The following is a 20356-nucleotide window of genomic DNA, read 5'->3' on the forward strand; positions in this document are numbered from 1 at the left end:
GTAAGACTGGAACCAGGAGTGTTCCACATAACCCTAAAATAAAACAGGCAAAAAAACTGGGACCCACGCAGGTCCCCATAGTCACACCTTTTATTTCCAGGAAGTGAAACAAGTTAAAGGAGAAATTGTTGAGGGAGAGAATCAGTTCAGACAGGCGGAGGAGAGCGATGCTGATGGAGATTATTCAGCCTCTGCTCGAGGAAGAAGTGGATAGCCCTCAGACCCCCCCCTCGAGGGGGATGGAGGGACAGAGGGATTAGACATCCACAGTCCAGAGGTGGTGGTTTGGGTCGGGAAACTGGGAATTGTTGATATGACGTAGGGTATCAAAGGAAAAGTGAATGTAGGTGTGTGGGGAGAGACAAGAGGAGAGATGGAGTCAAGATAGGAAGAAATGAGTTCAGGCTGATCCAATGGGCTTCCCAGGGCATTCCTGTTTGCGGAATTTGGGAAGGAGGTAGAAATGGGTTGTGCGGAGTTGGGGATCAATGAGATTGGAAGCTGAGACGGGAAGATCTGCAGAGGTGATGTGGTGAGTGACAGTGTTACAAACAATGGATTGGTTTCCAGGGGAGGCAGGAGGAAGTGTCTGAGAGTTGGTGCTCAGCCTCTGTAGAGGTCAGTATGTCCGACAACAACAGCCCCACTCTTGTCAGCGGGTTTGATGACAAAGTCAGGGCTTGACCTGAGAGAGCGGACAGCAGCAAGTTGAGAAGGAGCCAGGTTAGAATGGGGGAGAGGGGCAGAGAGATTGAGACAGTCGATGTTGCGCTGACAATTCTCAATGAAAAGATCAAGAGCAGGTAGGAGGTCAGAGGGCAGGGCCCAGGTTGAGGGAGAATATTGGAGGCAGGGGACAGGAGGCAGGTGGCAGGACCCGTTGAATGGAGGAAAGAGTCCTGCCCAAAGGAGTGAGCTTGGAGGTGGAGGCGATGGAGAAAATGTTCAGCATTGTGCCAAGCCTGAGCCTTATTGAGGTGAGGACGTAGTTAAACTGAGTCCTTTGCTGAGCACAGAGAGGGGCAGGGCAGATGATACAGTGAATACACAGCAAGGGCTGGGATTGGAGGAAGGAATGGGGTCCGGGGTACGGGAAGGGGCGGAGGGTCCTCAATTGGCATTGGTGTCACTGAGAGCTTGCATTCCTTAACAACTAAATGGAAGAGAAATAATTTCTTGTTAAAGCTGCCACGGGGCAGCACGGTGTCACAGTGGTTAGCATTGTTGATTCACAGCTCCAGGGTCCCAGGTTCGATTCCCGGCTTAGGTCACTGTCTGTGCGGAGTCTGCACGCTCTCCCCATGTCCTCATTGATTTCCTCCGGGTGCTCCGGTTTCCTCCCACAAGTACCAAAAGATGTGCTTGTTAGGTGAATTGGCCACGCTAAATTACCCCGAGTGTCCAAAAAAGGGTAGGTGGGGTTACGGGGAAAGGGTGAACATGTGGGGATAGAGTGGATGTGTGGGCTTGGGTAGGGTGCTCTATCCAAGGGCCGGTGCAGACTCGATGGGCCGAATGGCCTCCTTCTGCTCTGTCAATTCTATGATTCTATCCATGATATTGGATGAGATGAAGAGTAAATCGGAACTGGGGATACGAGCAGCTTTGAGAGTGAGTGAGTGGATGGTGCTGGAGGGAGATATCGGCTGTAGTGTGAATATCAGCGGGTGGTGGGGACAGCACTCCAAACAGAGTTATATGTCCCAGAGACACCAGTAATCCTGGGTGGATTCGAAACATGAGTGAGACCATGTCGGGTAAATCAGAGACAGGGACAGTTGCTGACGAAGGATATGCGGAGGCGGAAGGGAATTTTGGTAAACACCTACTCAAACATCGAAAGGGAAATCAAACCCTACAGCAGTACTCCCTCAGTACTGACCCTCTGACAGTGCAGCACTCCCTCAGTACTGACCCTCTGACAGTGCAGTACTCCCTCAGTACTGACCCTCTGACAGTGCAGCACTCCCTCAGTGCTGACCCTCTGTCAGTACAGCACTCCCTCAGTACTGACCCTCTGACAGTGCGGCACTCCCTCAGTACTGACCCTCTGACAGTGCGGCACACCCTCAGTACTGACCCTCTGACAGTGCAGCACTCCCTCAGTACTGACCCTCTGACAGTGCGGCACTCCCTCAGTACTGACCCTCTGACAGTGCGGCACTCCCTCAGTACTGACCCTCTGACAGTGCGGCACTCCCTCAGTACTGACCCTCTGACAGTGCAGCACTCCCTCAGTACTGACCCTCTGACAGTGCAGCACTCCCTCAGTACTGACCCTCTGACAGTGCGGCACTCCCTCAGTACTGACCCTCTGACAGTGCGGCACTCCCTCAGTACTGACCCTCTGACAGTGCAGCTCTCCCTCAGTACTGACCCTGTGACAGTGCGGCACTCCCTCAGTACTGAAATGAAATGAAAAAATGAAAATCGCTTATTGTCACGAGTAGGCTTCAATGAAGTTACTGTGAAAAGCCCCTAGTCGCCACATTCCGGCGCCTGTTCGGGGAGGCTGTTACGGGAACAGCCACAACAGCGCTCCCTCAGTACTGACCCTCTGACAGTGCAGCACTCCCTCAGTACTGACCCTCTGACAGTGCAGCACTCCCTCAGTACTGACCCTCTGACAGTGCGGCACTCCCTCAGTACTGACTCTCTTGACAGTGCGGCACTCCCTCAGTACTGACCCTCTGACAGTGCGGCACTCCCTCAGTACTGACCCTCTGACAGTGCGGCACTCCCTCAGTACTGACCCTCTGACAGTGCGGCACTCCCTCAGTACTGCAGTGGATTTTATTGAATAGTTTCTGGAAGGAAGGTGATGTCATGAATTTCTGATTTAGATTAGGAAAAATGGAGAATTCTTTATCCGCTGGCATTTTGTTACTGATTGATGACGGTGCCAAAATGGGTAAAAAACTGTGTGATCATATTTGAGTCACATGGACTGTGGAGAAACCTCAATAACCTTCCCCATGAAGGCGTGTCCCTGTTCAGTTCATGTTACTTTGTGAAAAAGAGTTGAGCAAAATTATTGAATTGGAATCAACAACTCTGGAGCCTTAAACTCAACTAACACAAGAGAATGGGATAGCAGAGAAAAACACAAGCAGAAAGTCAACCTTTAGCCCAATAAAAGCAGCACGATCAGTCACCCTCAAACCCAAACATCCCCCTCAAACCCAGCCATCGCCCTCAAACCCACCCATCGTCCTCAAACCCATCCCATCGCCCTCAAACCCAGCCATCGCCCTCAAACCCAGCCCTCGCCCTCAAACCCAACCATCGCCCTCAAACCCAACCATCCCCCTCAAACCCAACCATCGCCCTCAAACCCAGCCATTGCCCTCAAACCCAGCCATCACCCTCAAACCCAGCCATCACCCTCAAACCCATCCCATCACCCTCAAACCCAGCCATCGCCCTCAAACCCAAACATCCCACTCAAACCCAGCCATCGCCCTCAAACCCAGCCATCGCCCTCAAACCCAACCATCTCCCTCAAACCCAGCCCTCGCCCTCAAACCCAACCATCACCCTCAAACCCAGCCATCACCCTCAAACCCAGCCTTCGCCCTCAAACCCAACCATCCCCCTCAAACCCAGCCATCGCCCTCAAACCCAGCCATCGTCCTCAAACCCAGCCATCGCCCTCAAACCCAGCCCTCGCCCTCAAACCCAGCCATCGCCCTCAAACCCATCCCATCGCCCTCAAACCCAGCCATCACCCTCAAACCCATCCCATCGCCCTCAAACCCAGCCATCGCCCTCAAACCCAGCCATCACCCTCAAACCCAGCCATCCCCCTCAAACCCAGCCATCGCCCTCAAACCCAGCCATCGCCCTCAAACCCAGCCATCGCCCTCAAACCCATCCCATCTCCCTCAAACCCAGCCATCGCTCTCAAACCCAGCCATCGCCCTCAAACCCAACCATCGCCCTCAAACCCATCCCATCGCCCTCAAACCCAGCCATCACCCTCAAACCCAGCCATCATCCTCAAACCCAGCCATCGCCCTCAAACCCAACCATCGCCCTCAAACCCAGCCATCGCCCTCAAACCCATCCCATCGCCCTCAAACCCAGCCATCGCCCTCAAACCCAGCCATCGCCCCCAAACCCAACCATCGCCCTCAAACCCAGCCATCACCCTCAAACCCAACCATCACCCTCACACCCAGCCATCACCCTCAAACCCAACCATCACCCTCAAACCCAGCCATCACCCTCAAACCCAACCATCACCCTCAAACCCAGCCATCACCCTCAAACCCAACCATCACCCTCAAACCCAGCCATCGCCCCCAAACCCAACCATCGCCCTCAAACCCATCTCATCCCCCTCAAACCCAGCCATCACCCTCAAACCCAACCATCGCCCTCAAACCCAGCCATCGCCCTCAAACCCAGCCATCGCCCTCAAACCCAACCATCGCCCTCAAACCCAGCCATCGCCCTCAAACCCAGCCATCGTCCTCAAACCCAGCCATCGCCCTCAAACCCAGCCCTCGCCCTCAAACCCAGCCATCGCCCTCAAACCCATCCCATCGCCCTCAAACCCAGCCATCGCCCTCAAACCCAGCCATCGCCCTCAAACCCAGCCATCGCCCTCAAACCCAGACATCACCCTCAAACCCAGCCATCGCCCTCAAACCCAGCCATCACCCTCAAACCCAGCCATCCCCCTCAAACCCAGCAATCGCCCTCAAACCCAGCCATCGCCCTCAAACCCATCCCATCTCCCTCAAACCCAGCCATCGCCCTCAAACCCAGCCATCGCCCCCAAACCCAACCATCGCCCTCAAACCCAGCCATCACCCTCAAACCCAACCATCGCCCTCAAACCCATCTCATCCCCCTCAAACCCAGCCATCACCCTCAAACCCAACCATCGCCCTCAAACCCAGCCATCGCCTTCAAACCCAGCCATCGCCCTCAAACCCAACCATCGCCCTCAAACCCATCCCATCGCCCTCAAACCCAGCCATCACCCTCAAACCCAGCCATCATCCTCAAACCCAGCCATCGCCCTCAAACCCAACCATCGCCCTCAAACCCAGCCATCGCCCTCAAACCCATCCCATCGCCCTCAAACCCAGCCATCGCCCTCAAACCCAGCCATCGCCCCCAAACCCAACCATCGCCCTCAAACCCAGCCATCACCCTCAAACCCAACCATCACCCTCACACCCAGCCATCACCCTCAAACCCAACCATCACCCTCAAACCCAGCCATCACCCTCAAACCCAACCATCACCCTCAAACCCAGCCATCACCCTCAAACCCAACCATCACCCTCAAACCCAGCCATCGCCCCCAAACCCAACCATCGCCCTCAAACCCATCTCATCCCCCTCAAACCCCAGCCATCACCCTCAAACCCAACCATCACCCTCAAACCCAGCCATCGCCCTCAAACCCAGCCATCGTCCTCAAACCCAGCCATCGCCCTCAAACCCAGCCATCGCCCTCAAACCCAGCCATCGCCCTCAAACCCAGCCATCGCCCTCAAACCCAGCCATCGCCCTCAAACCCAGCCATCGCCCTCAAACCCAGCCATCGCCCTCAAACCCAGCCATCGCGCTCAAACCCAGCCATCTCCCTCAAACCCAGCCATCACCCTCAAACCCAACCATCGCCCTCAAACCCAACCATCGCCCTCAAACCCAGCCATTGCCCTCAAACCCAGCCATCACCCTCAAACCCATCCCATCGCCCTCAAACCCATCCCATCGCCCTCAAACCCAGCCATCGCCCTCAAACCCATCCCATCGCCCTCAAACCCAGCCATCGCCCTCAAACCCAACCATCACCCTCAAACCCAGCCATCATCCTCAAACCCAACCATCGCCCTCAAACCCAACCATCGCCCTCAAACCCAACCATCGCCCTCAAACCCAGCCATCGCCCTCAAACCCAGCCATCGCCCTCAAACCCAACCATCGCCCTCAAACCCAGCCATCGCCCTCAAACCCAGCCATCGCCCTCAAACCCAACCATCGCCCTCAAACCCAGCCATCGCCCTCAAACCCAGCCATCCCCCTCAAACCCAGCCATCACCCTCAAACCCAGCCATCGCCCTCAAACCCATCCCATCGCCCTCAAACCCAACCATCGCCCTCAAACCCAGCCATCGCCCTCAAACCCAGCCATCGCCCTCAAACCCATCCCATCGCCCTCAAACCCAGCCATCGCCCTCAAACCCAACCATCGCCCTCAAACCCACCCATCGCCCTCAAACCCAGCCATCACCCTCAAACCCAGCCATCGCCCTCAAACCCAACCATCGCCCTCAAACCCAGCCATCGCCCTCAAACCCAACCATTGCCCTCAAACCCAACCATCCCCCTCAAACCCAGCCATCGTCCTCAAACCCAACCATCACCCTCAAACCCAACCATCGCCCTCAAACCCAGCCATCCCCCTCAAACCCAACCATCACCCTCAAACCCAACCATCCCCCTCAAACCCAGCCATCGCCCTCAAACCCAGCCATCGTCCTCAAACCCAACCATCACCCTCAAACCCAGCCATCGCCCTCAAACCCATCCCATCGCCCTCAAACCCAACCATCATCCTCAAACCCAGCCATCGCCCTCAAACCCATCCCATCACCCTCAAACCCAACCATCGCCCTCAGAAACCAAAACCCATCCCATCACCCTCAAACCCAGCCATCGCCCCAAACAACCCATAACCCTCAAACCCCAAACTCAACCCATAACCCTCAGAAACCTCAAACTCAACCCATAACCCTCAAACCCCAAACTCAACCCATAACCCTCAAACCCCAAACTCAACCCATAACCCTCAGAACCCCCCAAACCCAACCCATAACCCTCAGAAACCCCCAAACCCAACCCATAACACTCAGTAACCTCAAACTCAACCTATAACCCTCAGAAACCTCAAACTCAACCCATAACCCTCAGAAACCTCAAACGCAACCCATAACCCTCAGAAACCCTCAAACCCAACCCATAACCCTCAGAAACCCTCAAACACAACCCATAACCCTCAGAAAACCCAAACCCAACCCATAACCCTCAGAAACCCAAACCCAACCCATAACCCTCAGAAACCTCCAAACCCAACCCATAACCCTCAGAAACCCCCAAACCCCAAACCCAACACATAACCCTCAGAAACTCCAAACCCAACCCAGAACCCTCAGAAACCCCCAAACCCCAAACCCAACCCATAACCCTCAGAAACCCCCAAACCCAACCCATAACCCTCAGAAACCCCAAACCCAACCCATAACCCTCAGAAACCCCAAACCCAACCCATAACCCTCAGAAACCCCAACTCAACCCATAACCCTCAGAAACCCCAAACAACCCATAACCCTCAGTAACCCCAAACCCAACCCATAACCCTCAGAAACCCCAAACTCAACCCATAACCCTCAGAACCCCTCAAACCCAACCCATAACCCTCAGAAACCCTAACCCAACCCATAACCCTCAGAAACCCCCAAACCCAACCCATAACCCTCAGAAACCCCCAAACCCAACCCATAACCCTCAGAAACCCCCAAACCCCAAACCCAACCCATAACCCTCAGAAACCCAAACCCAACCCATAACCTTCAGAAACCCCAAACCCCAAACCCATAACCCTCAGAAACCCCCAAACCCAACCCATAACCCTCAGAACCCCCCAAACCCAACCCATAACCCTCAGAAACCCCAAACCCAACCCATAACCCTCAGAAACCTCAAACTCAACCCATAACCCTCAGAAACCCCAAACCCAACCCATAACCCTCAGAAACCACCAAACCCAACCCATAACCCTCAGAAACCCAAACCCAACCCATAACCCTCAGAACCACCAAACTTAACCCATAACCCTCAGAAACCTCAAACTCAACCCATAACCTTCAGAAACCTCAAACCCAACCCATAACCCTCAGAAACCGCAAACCCAACCCATAACCCTCAGAAACCCAAACCCAACACATAACCCTCAGAACCCCCCAAACCCAACCCATAACCCTCAGAAACCTCAAACTCAACCCATAACCCTCAGAAACCCCAAACCCAACCCATAACCCTCAGAAACCACCAAACCCAACCCATAACCCTCAGAAACCCAAACCCAACCCATAACCCTCAGAACCCCCCAAACCCAACCCATAACCCTCAGAAACCACCAAACTTAACCCATAACCCTCAGAAACCTCAAACTCAACCCATAACCTTCAGAAACCTCAAACCCAACCCATAACCCTCAGAAACCCCAAACCCAACCCATAACCCTCAGAAACCCCAAACCCAACCCATAACCCTCAGAAACCCCAAACTCAACCCAGAACCCTCAGAAACTTCAAACCCAACCCAGAACCCTCAGAAACCCCCGAACCCCAAACCCAACCATAACCCTCAGAAACCCCCAAACCCAACCCATAACCCTCAGAAACTCCAAACCCAACCCATAACCCTCAGAAACCCCAAACCCAACCCATACCCCTCAGAAACCCCAACTCAACCCATAACCCTCAGAAACCCCCAAACCCAACCCATAACCCTCAGAAACCCTCAAACCCCAAACCCAACCCATAACCCTCAGAAACTCCAAACCCAACCCATAACCCTCAGAAACCCCAAACCCCAAACCCAACCCATAACCCTCAGAAACCTCAAACTCAACCCATAACCCTCAGAAACCCCCAAACCCAACCCATAACCCTCAGAAACCCTCAAACCCAACCCATAACCCTCAGAACCCCCCAAACCCAACCAATAACCCTCAGAAACCAAACCCAACCCATAACCCTCAGAACTCCCCAAATCCAACCCATAACCCTCAGAAAGCACCAAACTCAACCCATAACCCTCAGAAACCTCAAACCCAACCCATAACCCTCAGAAACCCCAAACCCAACCCATAACCCTCAGAAACCCCCAAACCCAACACATAACCCTCAGAACCCCCCAAACCCAACCCATAACCCTCAGAAACCTCAAACTCAACCCATAACCCTCAGAACCCCCCAAACCCAACCCATAACCCTCAGAAACCCCAAACCCCAAACCCAACCCATAACCCTCAGAAACCCTCAAACCCAACCCATAACCCTCAGAACCCCCTCAAACCCAACACATAACCCTCAGAAACCCCCAAACCCAACCCTTAACCCTCAGAAACCCCCAAACCCAACCCTTAACCCTCAGAAACCCCAAACTCAAACCATAACCCTCAGAAACCCCCAAACCCAACACATAACCCTCAGAAACCCTCAAACCCAACCCTTAACCCTCAGAAACCCAAACTCAACCCATAACCCTCAGAAACCCCCAAACCCAACCCATAACCCTCAGAAACCCAAACCCAACCCATAACCCTCAGAAACCCAACCCCAACCGATAACCCTCAGAACTCCCCAAACCCAACCCATAACCCTCAGAAACCCAAACCCAACCCATAACCCTCAGAACCCCCCAAACCCAACACATAACCCTCAGAAACCACCAAACTTAACCCATAACCCTCAGAAACCTCAAACTCAACCCATAACCCTCAGAAACCTCAAACCCAACCCATAACCCTCAGAAACCCCAAACCCAACCCATAACCCTCAGAAACCCCAAACCCAACCCATAACCCTCAGAAACCTCAATCTCAACCCATAACCCTCAGAAACCCCAAACCCAACCCATAACCCTCAGAAACCCACAAACCCAACCCATAACCCTCAGAAACCCCCAAACCCAACCCATAACCCTCAGAAACCCCCAAACCCAACCCATAACCCTCAGAACCCCCCAAACCCAACCCATAACCCTCAGAAACCCCAAACCCAACCCATAACCCTCAGAACCCCCCAAACCCAACCCATAACCCTCAGAAACCACCAAACTCAACCCATAACCCTCAGAAACCACCAAACTTAACCCATAACCCTCAGAAACCTCAAACTCAACCCATAACCTTCAGAAACCTCAAACCCAACCCATAACCCTCAGAAACCGCAAACCCAACCCATAACCCTCAGAAACCCAAACCCAACACATAACCCTCAGAACCCCCCAAACCCAACCCATAACCCTCAGAAACCTCAAACTCAACCCATAACCCTCAGAAACCCCAAACCCAACCCATAACCCTCAGAAACCACCAAACCCAACCCATAACCCTCAGAAACCCAAACCCAACCCATAACCCTCAGAACCCCCCAAACCCAACCCATAACCCTCAGAAACCACCAAACTTAACCCATAACCCTCAGAAACCTCAAACTCAACCCATAACCTTCAGAAACCTCAAACCCAACCCATAACCCTCAGAAACCCCAAACCCAACCCATAACCCTCAGAAACCCCAAACCCAACCCATAACCCTCAGAAACCCCAAACTCAACCCAGAACCCTCAGAAACTTCAAACCCAACCCAGAACCCTCAGAAACCCCCGAACCCCAAACCCAACCCATAACCCTCAGAAACCCCCAAATCCAACCCATAACCCTCAGAAACTCCAAACCCAACCCATAACCCTCAGAAACCCCAACTCAACCCATAACCCTCAGAAACCCCAAACCCAACCCATAACCCTCAGAAACCCCAACTCAACCCATAACCCTCAGAAACCCCCAAACCCAACCCATAACCCTCAGAAACCCTCAAACCCCAAACCCAACCCATAACCCTCAGAAACTCCAAACCCAACCCATAACCCTCAGAAACCCCAAACCCCAAACCCAACCCATAACCCTCAGAAACCTCAAACTCAACCCATAACCCTCAGAAACCCCCAAACCCAACCCATAACCCTCAGAAACCCTCAAACCCAACCCATAACCCTCAGAACCCCCCAAACCCAACCAATAACCCTCAGAAACCAAACCCAACCCATAACCCTCAGAACTCCCCAAATCCAACCCATAACCCTCAGAAAGCACCAAACTCAACCCATAACCCTCAGAAACCTCAAACCCAACCCATAACCCTCAGAAACCCCAAACCCAACCCATAACCCTCAGAAACCCCCAAACCCAACACATAACCCTCAGAACCCCCCAAACCCAACCCATAACCCTCAGAAACCTCAAACTCAACCCATAACCCTCAGAACCCCCCAAACCCAACCCATAACCCTCAGAAACCCCAAACCCCAAACCCAACCCATAACCCTCAGAAACCCTCAAACCCAACCCATAACCCTCAGAACCCCCTCAAACCCAACACATAACCCTCAGAAACCCCCAAACCCAACCCTTAACCCTCAGAAACCCCCAAACCCAACCCTTAACCCTCAGAAACCCCAAACTCAAACCATAACCCTCAGAAACCCCCAAACCCAACACATAACCCTCAGAAACCCTCAAACCCAACCCTTAACCCTCAGAAACCCAAACTCAACCCATAACCCTCAGAAACCCCCAAACCCAACCCATAACCCTCAGAAACCCAAACCCAACCCATAACCCTCAGAAACCCAACCCCAACCGATAACCCTCAGAACTCCCCAAACCCAACCCATAACCCTCAGAAACCCAAACCCAACCCATAACCCTCAGAACCCCCCAAACCCAACACATAACCCTCAGAAACCACCAAACTTAACCCATAACCCTCAGAAACCTCAAACTCAACCCATAACCCTCAGAAACCTCAAACCCAACCCATAACCCTCAGAAACCCCAAACCCAACCCATAACCCTCAGAAACCCCAAACCCAACCCATAACCCTCAGAAACCTCAATCTCAACCCATAACCCTCAGAAACCCCAAACCCAACCCATAACCCTCAGAAACCCTCAAACCCAACCCATAACCCTCAGAATCCCCCAAACCCAACCCATAACCCTCAGAAACCCCCAAACCCAACCCATAACCCTCAGAACCCCCCAAACCCAACCCATAACCCTCAGAAACCCCAAACCCAACCCATAACCCTCAGAACCCCCCAAACCCAACCCATAACCCTCAGAAACCACCAAACTCAACCCATAACCCTCAGAAACCTCAAACCCAACCCACAACCCTCAGAAACCCCAAACCCAACCCATAACCCTCAGAACCCCCCAAACCCAACCCATAACTGTTCAGAACCCCCCAAACCCAACCCATAACCCTCAGAAACCTCAAACTCAACCCATAACCCTCAGAACCCCCCAAACCCAACCCATAACCCTCAGAAACCCCAAACCCCAAACCCAACCCATAACCCTCAGAACCCTCAAACCCAACCCATAACCCTCAGAACCCGCTCAAACCCAACACATAACCTTCAGAAACCCCCAAACCCAACCCTTAACCCTCAGAAACCCCAAACTCAACCCATAACCCTCAGAAACCCCCAAACCCAACACATAACCCTCAGAAACCCCCAAACCCAACCCATAACCCTCAGAAACCCAAACCCAACCCATAACCCTCAGAAACCCAAACCCAACCCATAACCCTCAGAACCCCCCAAACCCAACCCATAACCCTCAGAAACCACCAAACCCAACCCATAACCCTCAGAAACCCAAACCAACCCATAACCCTCAGAACCCCCCAAACCCAACACATAACCCTCAGAAACCTCAAACCCAACCCATAACCCTCAGAAACCTCAAACCCAACCCATAACCCTCAGAAACCCCAAACCCAACCCATAACCCTCAGAAACCCCAAACCCAACCCATAACACTCAGAAACCACCAAACTTAACCCATAACCCTCAGAAACCTCAAACTCAACCCATAACCCTCAGAAACCTCAAACCCAACCCATAACCCTCAGAAACCCCAAACCCAACCCATAACCCTCAGAAACCCCAAACCCAACCCATAACCCTCAGAACCCCCCAAACCCAACCCATAACCCTCAGAAACCCCAAACCCAACCCATAACCCTCAGAAACCTCAAACTCAACCCATAACCCTCAGAAACCCCAAACCCCAAACCCAACCCATAACCCTCAGAAACCCTCAAACCCAACCCATAACCCTCAGAAACCCCCAAACCCAACCCATAACCCTCAGAAACCCCCAAACCCAACCCATAACCCTCAGAAACCCCAAACCCAACCCATAACCCTCAGAAACCCCAAACCCAACCCATAACCCTCAGAAACCCCCAACCCAACCCATAACCCTCAGAAACCCCAAACCCAACCCATAACCCTCAGAAACCCCCAAACCCAACCCATAACCCTCAGAAACCCCAAACCCAACCCATAACCCTCAGAAACCCCCAAACCCAACCCATAACCCTCAGAAACCCCAAACCCAACCCATAACCCTCAGAAACCCCCAAACCCAACCCATAACCCTCAGAAACCCCAAACCCAACCCATAACCCTCAGAAACCCCAAACTCAACCCATAACGCTCAGAAACCCGAACTCAACCCATAACCCTCAGAAACCCCAAACCCAACCCATAACCCTCAGAAACCCTCAAACCCAACCCATAACCCTCAGAAACCCCCAAACCCAACCCATAACCCTCAGAAACCCTCAAACCCAACCCATAACCCTCAGAAACCCAAACCCAACCCATAACCCTCAGAACCCCCCAAACCCAACCCATAACCCTCAGAAACCACCAAACCCAACCCATAACCCTCAGAAACCCAAAACCCAACCCATAACCCTCAGAAACCACCAAACCCAACCCATAACCCTCAGAAACCTAAACCCAACCCATAACCCTCAGAAACCCTCAAACCCAACCCAGAACCCTCAGAAACCCCCAAACCCCAAACCCAACCCATAACCCTCAGAAACCTCCAAACCCAACCCATAACCCTCAGAAACCCAAACCCAACACATAACCCTCAGAAACCACCAAACGTAACCCATAACCCTCAGAAACCTCAAACTCAACCCATAACCCTCAGAAACCTCAAACCCAACCCATAACCCTCAGAAACCCCAAACCCAACCCATAACCCTCAGAAACCCCAAACCCAACCCATAACCCTCAGAAACCCCAACCCAACCCATAACCCTCAGAAACCCAAATCCAACCCATAACCCTCAGAAACCCTCAAACCCAACCCAGAACCCTCAGAAACCCCCAAACCCCAAACCCAACCCATAACCCTCAGAAACCTCCAAACCCAACCCATGACCCTCAGAAACCCAAACCCAACACATAACCCTCAGAAACCACCAAACTTAACCCATAACCCTCAGAAACCTCAAACTCAACCCATAACCCTCAGAAACCTCAAACCCAACCCATAACCCTCAGAAACCCCAAACCCAACCCATAACCCTCAGAAACCCCAAACCCAACCCATAACCCTCAGAAACCCCAAACCCAACCCATAACCCTCAGAAACCTCAAACTCAACCCATAACCCTCAGAAACCTCAAACCCAACCATAACCCTCAGAAACCCCAAACCCAACCCATAACCCTCAGAAACCCCAAACCCAACCCATAACCCTCAGAAACCTCAAACTCAACCCATAACCCTCAGAAACCCCAAACCCAACCCATAATCCTCAGAAACCCCCAAACCCAACCCATAACCCTCAGAAACCCCAAACCCAACCCATAATCCTCAGAAACCCCAAACCCAACCCATAACCCTCAGAAACCTCAAACTCAACCCATAACCCTCTGAAACCCCAAACCCAACCCATAATCCTCAGAAACCCCCAAACCCAACCCATAACCCTCAGAAACCCCAAACCCAACCCATAACCCTCAGAAACCCCAAACCCAACCCATAACCCTCAGAAACCTCAAACTCAACCCATAACCCTCAGAAACCTCAAACCCAACCATAACCCTCAGAAACCCCAAACCCAACCCATAACCCTCAGAAACCCCAAACCCAACCCATAACCCTCAGAAACCCCAAACCCAACCCATAATCCTCAGAAACCCCCAAACCCAACCCATAACCCTCAGAAACCCCAAACCCAACCCATAACCCTCAGAAACCTCAAACTCAACCCATAACCCTCAGAAACCTCAAACCCAACCCATAACCCTCAGAAACCCTCAAACCCAACCCATAACCCTCAGAACCCCCTCAAACCCAACACATAACCCTCAGAAACCCCCAAACCCAACCCTTAACCCTCAGAAACCCCAACTCAACCCATAACCCTCAGAAACCCCAAACTCAACCCATAACCCTCAGAAACCCCCAAACCCAACACATAACCCTCAGAAACCCTCAAACCCAACCCTTAACCCTCAGAAACCCCAACTCAACCCATAACCCTCAGAAACCCCAAACTCAACCTACCACCCTCAAAAAAAAACAAACTCAACCCATCACCCCAAAAAACCCCAAACCCCAAACCCAACCATTCAGCAGACACAAGAACGAGGCCACCTTGCCATGACCTGTACCCAGTGGCTAGCACAGTATATCACTGTATTCTATGGAGATTGAAATAAATATCTCAGAACCTGGGCTGTTGCTTCAACACTCACAGATGGCCCCAATGTGACTGTACCTGCACGGATCGACTAATTCCTCTGTCACATAATTGAGAAAGTTCCAGCCACTGTAGGAGAAGGAGCCCTGGAGGAAAGCGAGGGCAATGTGTCCCACCCCAGGGGTTGTCTGACTCTCAAACGCAGTGCTGAGCTTCAAGAATTCATAATGACCTGTGGAAATAGAGAATCCAGTGTTTGATTTATATAACGGGTCACAGAATCCTACCCAGTCTCACACTCCAACACACCAAGGGGAAAATAGGTAACTTGCATTTCTTTAGCACTTTTCACAACTTCAGACGTCTCCAAGTGTTTATAACTAATGGTTTACTTCTGATGTGTAACTTAGGAAACACACAACCAATTTATGCACAGCAAGCTCCCACAAACAGAAATGTGTTAATTATGGTGCAAGGTTATTGCTGAGTAAGTGCTGCTTGATCGCACTGTTGATAACACCTTCCATCACGTTACTGATGATTGAGAGTAGACTGACAGGGCGGTAATTGGCTGGGTTGGATTTGTCCTGTTTCTTGTGTACAGGACACACCTGGGCAACTTTCCACATTGCCGGGTAGATGCCAGTGTTGCATCTGTACTGGAACAGCTTGGCGAGGGGTGAGGCAAGTTCTGGAACACTGGTCATCAGTACTATTGCCAGAATATCATCAGGACCCATAGCCTTTGCAGTATCCAGTGCCTTCAGCCGCTTCCTGGTATCACGTGGAGTGAATTGCATCAGCTAAAGACTGATGTCTGTGATGTTGAGGACCTCTGGCTTGAAGGATTAGGAATGAGGGTTTTTTCTGCATTTTGGATTGTTCATTTATCTGTTGGTCAGAACAAAGCAATGGGTGGATTATCCCATTCTGAGGCCATGTCACAGACTCCATCTGGTCTTACGACCAAACTGTTGGTGCTACCCCCGCACCGATCCTCAGCCCGATGGGGGGCTAGCTGCCAGGCCACGTTAAGCTCCCGGCTTGACCTGCGGATATGGCCGCAGAATGGTTGTGTCCATGGCCGTACATGCGCACGGAGCGGTACACCAACGGTGCCGGCCGCGTGCTGACACGGCCTGCCAAAAGGTGCCCCCCTGTAATCCCCCTCTTGCCAACCCTGGACCACCCCCCCCACCAGTCCACCCTCCCCCTGCCGAAGCCCCCCAGCCAGCGGAACGGCCCCCCCGCCCCCCCCCCCCCCCCGACTGTGGCGGTGCTGGACTCAGTCGCAACCGCCATGCGAAGTCCCCGAACGGCTGTGAGACCATGCGGCCCACAGGGGGCGGGAACTCGGCCCACAGGGGGCGGGACATCAGGAAGGGCCTTTGGTGACGTCCTGAGTCCGTTTCAATGGCGTGCGCTATACCCCCGCCGTATCTGAGGGGGCGGAGCATCGGAAAAACGGCAGTGCGCGCCCCCGATTCCTGCGTAAAAATGGATTCTCTGGCCGATGGCCGAACGCCATTTTGAAATGCTGGGCCTTCCAGTGGCACAAAGTAAGGGGAAGACGCTCACGAGGGAATTCCCACTGGAAACCTGACCTTTTTAACCCTTTTCCCAGTGTCACTGGTCTCTAACTTCTCGAGTAAATCCTAACATTTGGTTGTGTAGAGTTCCCCTTTCTCTGAGATACCCAAAGGGAGGCAGAGACGGAAAAGAATTGGCCTGAAACTGACTCTGAAGCCTCTCAGCGATCAGCTGGTGGTAAGATAGTGGAGTCTGTGCCTTCTCTAACCACTCAACTAATGGCCGAAGCTCTCACCACAATGATTGAGTTCAATAAATACGGACAAAACATGTCGGTGAATCTTAAAAGATCAACTGGAAAGGCCTTGGCCCCATTCGTTCGGTTCTTCAAACCACCAGTAAGACGGTCCAATCTCATGGAGCCGCAATTGGGATCGCCCCCCTGAGTCTGACCCTGCTTCTGTGGTCAAGGTTAACGTAACATTAACAACTAAACTGAATGATGTGGAGAACAGATCCAGGAGACGCTGGGAGCAAATCCGAGTGGCCGTTAAATTGCGGGAGAGTCTGAAACCAGGAACTCTGCCAGGCGGGGATTGTTTTCCGATCTACCTGGCCCTCTCCCGTTGCCGATATCAGGATCAACAGTAAGGAATCAATAATCACCAATTGAGGCCAATCTCCATAACGTTAACGGGACGGACCCGCTATCTAACCGGCTCGCCAGCGGGCTCCCGTTAGCACCTCTTTATAACATGAAGCAGGCGCAATGGCTGCGGTGGGGAGCCCAGGAGGTGGGGGAACCATTTTGGGATACAGGCAGTCAGCCTGGGGGACTGGGACTGCTGATCCAGTGCTGGGGGGGCTGGGCCAGGTTCGATTCCAGCTTGGGTCACTGTCTGTGCGGAGTCTGCACGTTCTCCCCGTGTCTGCGTGGGTTTCCTCCGGGTGCTCCGGTTTCCTCCCACAAGTCCCGAAAGACGTGCTGTTGGGTGAATTGGACATTCTGAATTCTCCCTCTGTGGACCCGAACAGACTCCTTAATATACTTGTCGTAATTCTGACTCTACCGTGTGTTCCTGTCATCTCTCGCGCTTGGGTTCTACACTGGCACCAAACGTGGGACTCGAATCCACGTGTGCCTAGTCCGCTCCGCAACCTATTAAAACAAGAGCAGCAGTGGGAATGGAACCCCTGCACAGACGGTAAGAGGTAAAGAGGCAGTGGCCCTCTGAGAAGCTATTGATGCACTTCGACCCGGCAAAGCCGCTTCTGACGTACAACACTTCCCCGCCCAGAGTACGAGCCGCTTCTGACGTACAACACTTCCCCGCCCAGAGTACGAGCTGCTTCTGACGTACAACACTTCCCCGCCCAGAGTACGAGCTGCTTCTGACGTACAACACTTCCCCGCCCAGAGTACGAGCTGTTCTCACACCGGATACCCAGAAGACTGTAAGACATAGGAGCAGAATTAGGCCACTCGGCCCATCGAGTCTGCTCCGCTATTCAATCATGGCTGATATTTTCTCATCCCCATTCTCCTGCCTTCTCCCCATAATCCCTGATCCCCTAATTGATCAAGAACCTATCTATCTGTCTTTTTAAAAAATGTTTTTATTCTCCGTTTTCACATTTTCCTCCAAAATTTACACCCCACCAACAGACAGTAAACGGTAGCAAATACAAACTCAATCCCCTTAACAACAATAACGATCCCATCCTCTCACCACCCCAAACAACGGCCCACCTGCCAATATCTGCATCCAATAAACAAACCCTCCCACGGTGGAAACAAAAAGTAAAGGAGAAGAAGGAGTCCGGGACCGCCCATGGTCACCATAGAGTCCACCACCCCCCCCCCCCCCCCCCCCCCACACACTCAACGCCGTCCAACCTCTGAAAGAGTACCGTACGCGATACCCAAGAGTTGCAAACCCCCCACCCCACCCCACCCCACCAACTCCTCCCACCCACTTCCTCTTGTAAAAATCCTCCCCCCAACCTCGGTTCCTTCCCCCCAACTTTCCACCCCGGCTAGACCACTCGGACCCTGTTCTGCCAGGCTCCGATGGCCGCAGCCCCTCCCCCCACCTCACTCCCGTTCACTGGCCGGCTTAAACCGGCCAGCGTGGAGGCCCCCGCCCGGGTCCCTTTCCCCCTTGCCTGACCCTAGGAAAGCCCAAAAATCCCCCCTTTAGCGCACAAACCCCGCATATCCACCTACACCCCAAAGAGCCCTCACTTCGAGTGAAAGTCCCATCACTTCCCTTTCCAAATATATACAACACCGGCTCCTTTAGCCCATACACCCGCACGCGTGAAACAAAAAAGAAGAGACAAAAAATAAGACAATACAGTCCTGAGGTTACCTCGGCACATGGCCATTTCTCAGTTCTGCCACAGTCCTTCTGCCTTCGCAAACTCCTCCGCTGCTTCCGCCGTTCCACAATAAAAGTCCTTGAGCTTGTAAGTCACCCTCAGCTTCGCTGGATATACAATGCCGCACTGCACCTTGCTAATGTACAGTGCCCTCTTCACCCGGTTGAAAGCAGCCCGCCTCCTCGCCAGCTCCACCGTAAAGTCCTGGTATACACGTATACCAGCTCCAGCCCACTGCACCACCCCCTTCTGCTTGGCCCAGCACAGGACCTTCTCCTTCACACTGTACCTACGGAAGCACAGAGTCACTACCCTTGGCGGCTCACTCGCCCTTGGTACAGGCCTCCACGACCGATGAGCCCGATCCAGTTCATATCGGGAGGGATCCTCCCCTCCCCCAATAGTTTCGCCAGCATCGCGGCAAAATACTCCGTCGGTCTCTGCCCTTCAACTCCTTCGGGCAGCCCCACAATCCTCAAATTCTGTCGCCTGGACCTGTTTTCCAGGTCTTCCATTTTTCCTCGCAGATCCTTATTAATCTCCATCACCTTCCGCATCTCCTTCCCCATCGAGGTAAGTTGATCACCGTGCTGCAATAATGTCTCCTCCACTTCCTTCAGCGCCTCCCCTTGCTCCCGCACCTCCGCCACTGCGCTCGCCACCGCCATCCTCACCGGGGAAATCGCCTCCTTCACCAGCCACTCAAAACCTCCCTCATCTCCTTCCTCATTGTCTCCATGTATTTTGTAAACTGCCTTTCGAATTCTGCAGCCATTACCTTAGTAATTTCTCCAGCCGTAAGCAATGCGGCCTCCCCGGTGCTCCAGCCTCCATTTCCCTTGGTGACCCCGCGGTGACCTCTCCTCTCCCCGACGGGCCCTCAGCTGCTTTTTTAACGGCCGAGTTCTTACTGACCCTTGACATCTTCTTCTGCTGTGCTTATTCTGCGCCTTCTCCGTGCTTTTGACGCCTCCGTAGACCCTGGGACTGGGCTTAAAGCCCCGAAAATGCCGTTCCCGAACGGGAGCCCTGCGGTACGCGGCTGCCTCCCGCCCGCCGTCACCGGAACCCATCTATCTCTGTCTGAATGACACTCAGTGATTTG

At 53.0% G+C, this 20356-nt stretch overlaps 1 protein-coding gene across 2 annotated transcripts in view; it reads right to left on the reverse strand.

Annotated features, from left to right (window-relative positions):
* LOC119971057 (large neutral amino acids transporter small subunit 2-like) overlaps positions 1-20356 on the reverse strand; it is a 140241-nt gene that overhangs the window by 38897 nt on the left and 80988 nt on the right. For both annotated transcript variants that reach the window (XM_038806186.1, XM_038806185.1), the window contains exon 5: positions 15418-15571. In XM_038806186.1, coding sequence (XP_038662114.1) covers positions 15418-15571 — 154 coding nt within the window. The remainder of the gene's footprint in view (positions 1-15417; positions 15572-20356) is intronic.

The sequence above is a fragment of the Scyliorhinus canicula genome, chromosome 9, assembly GCF_902713615.1.
Source record: "Scyliorhinus canicula chromosome 9, sScyCan1.1, whole genome shotgun sequence".
In the NCBI taxonomy this organism is placed as follows: Eukaryota; Metazoa; Chordata; class Chondrichthyes; order Carcharhiniformes; family Scyliorhinidae; genus Scyliorhinus; species Scyliorhinus canicula.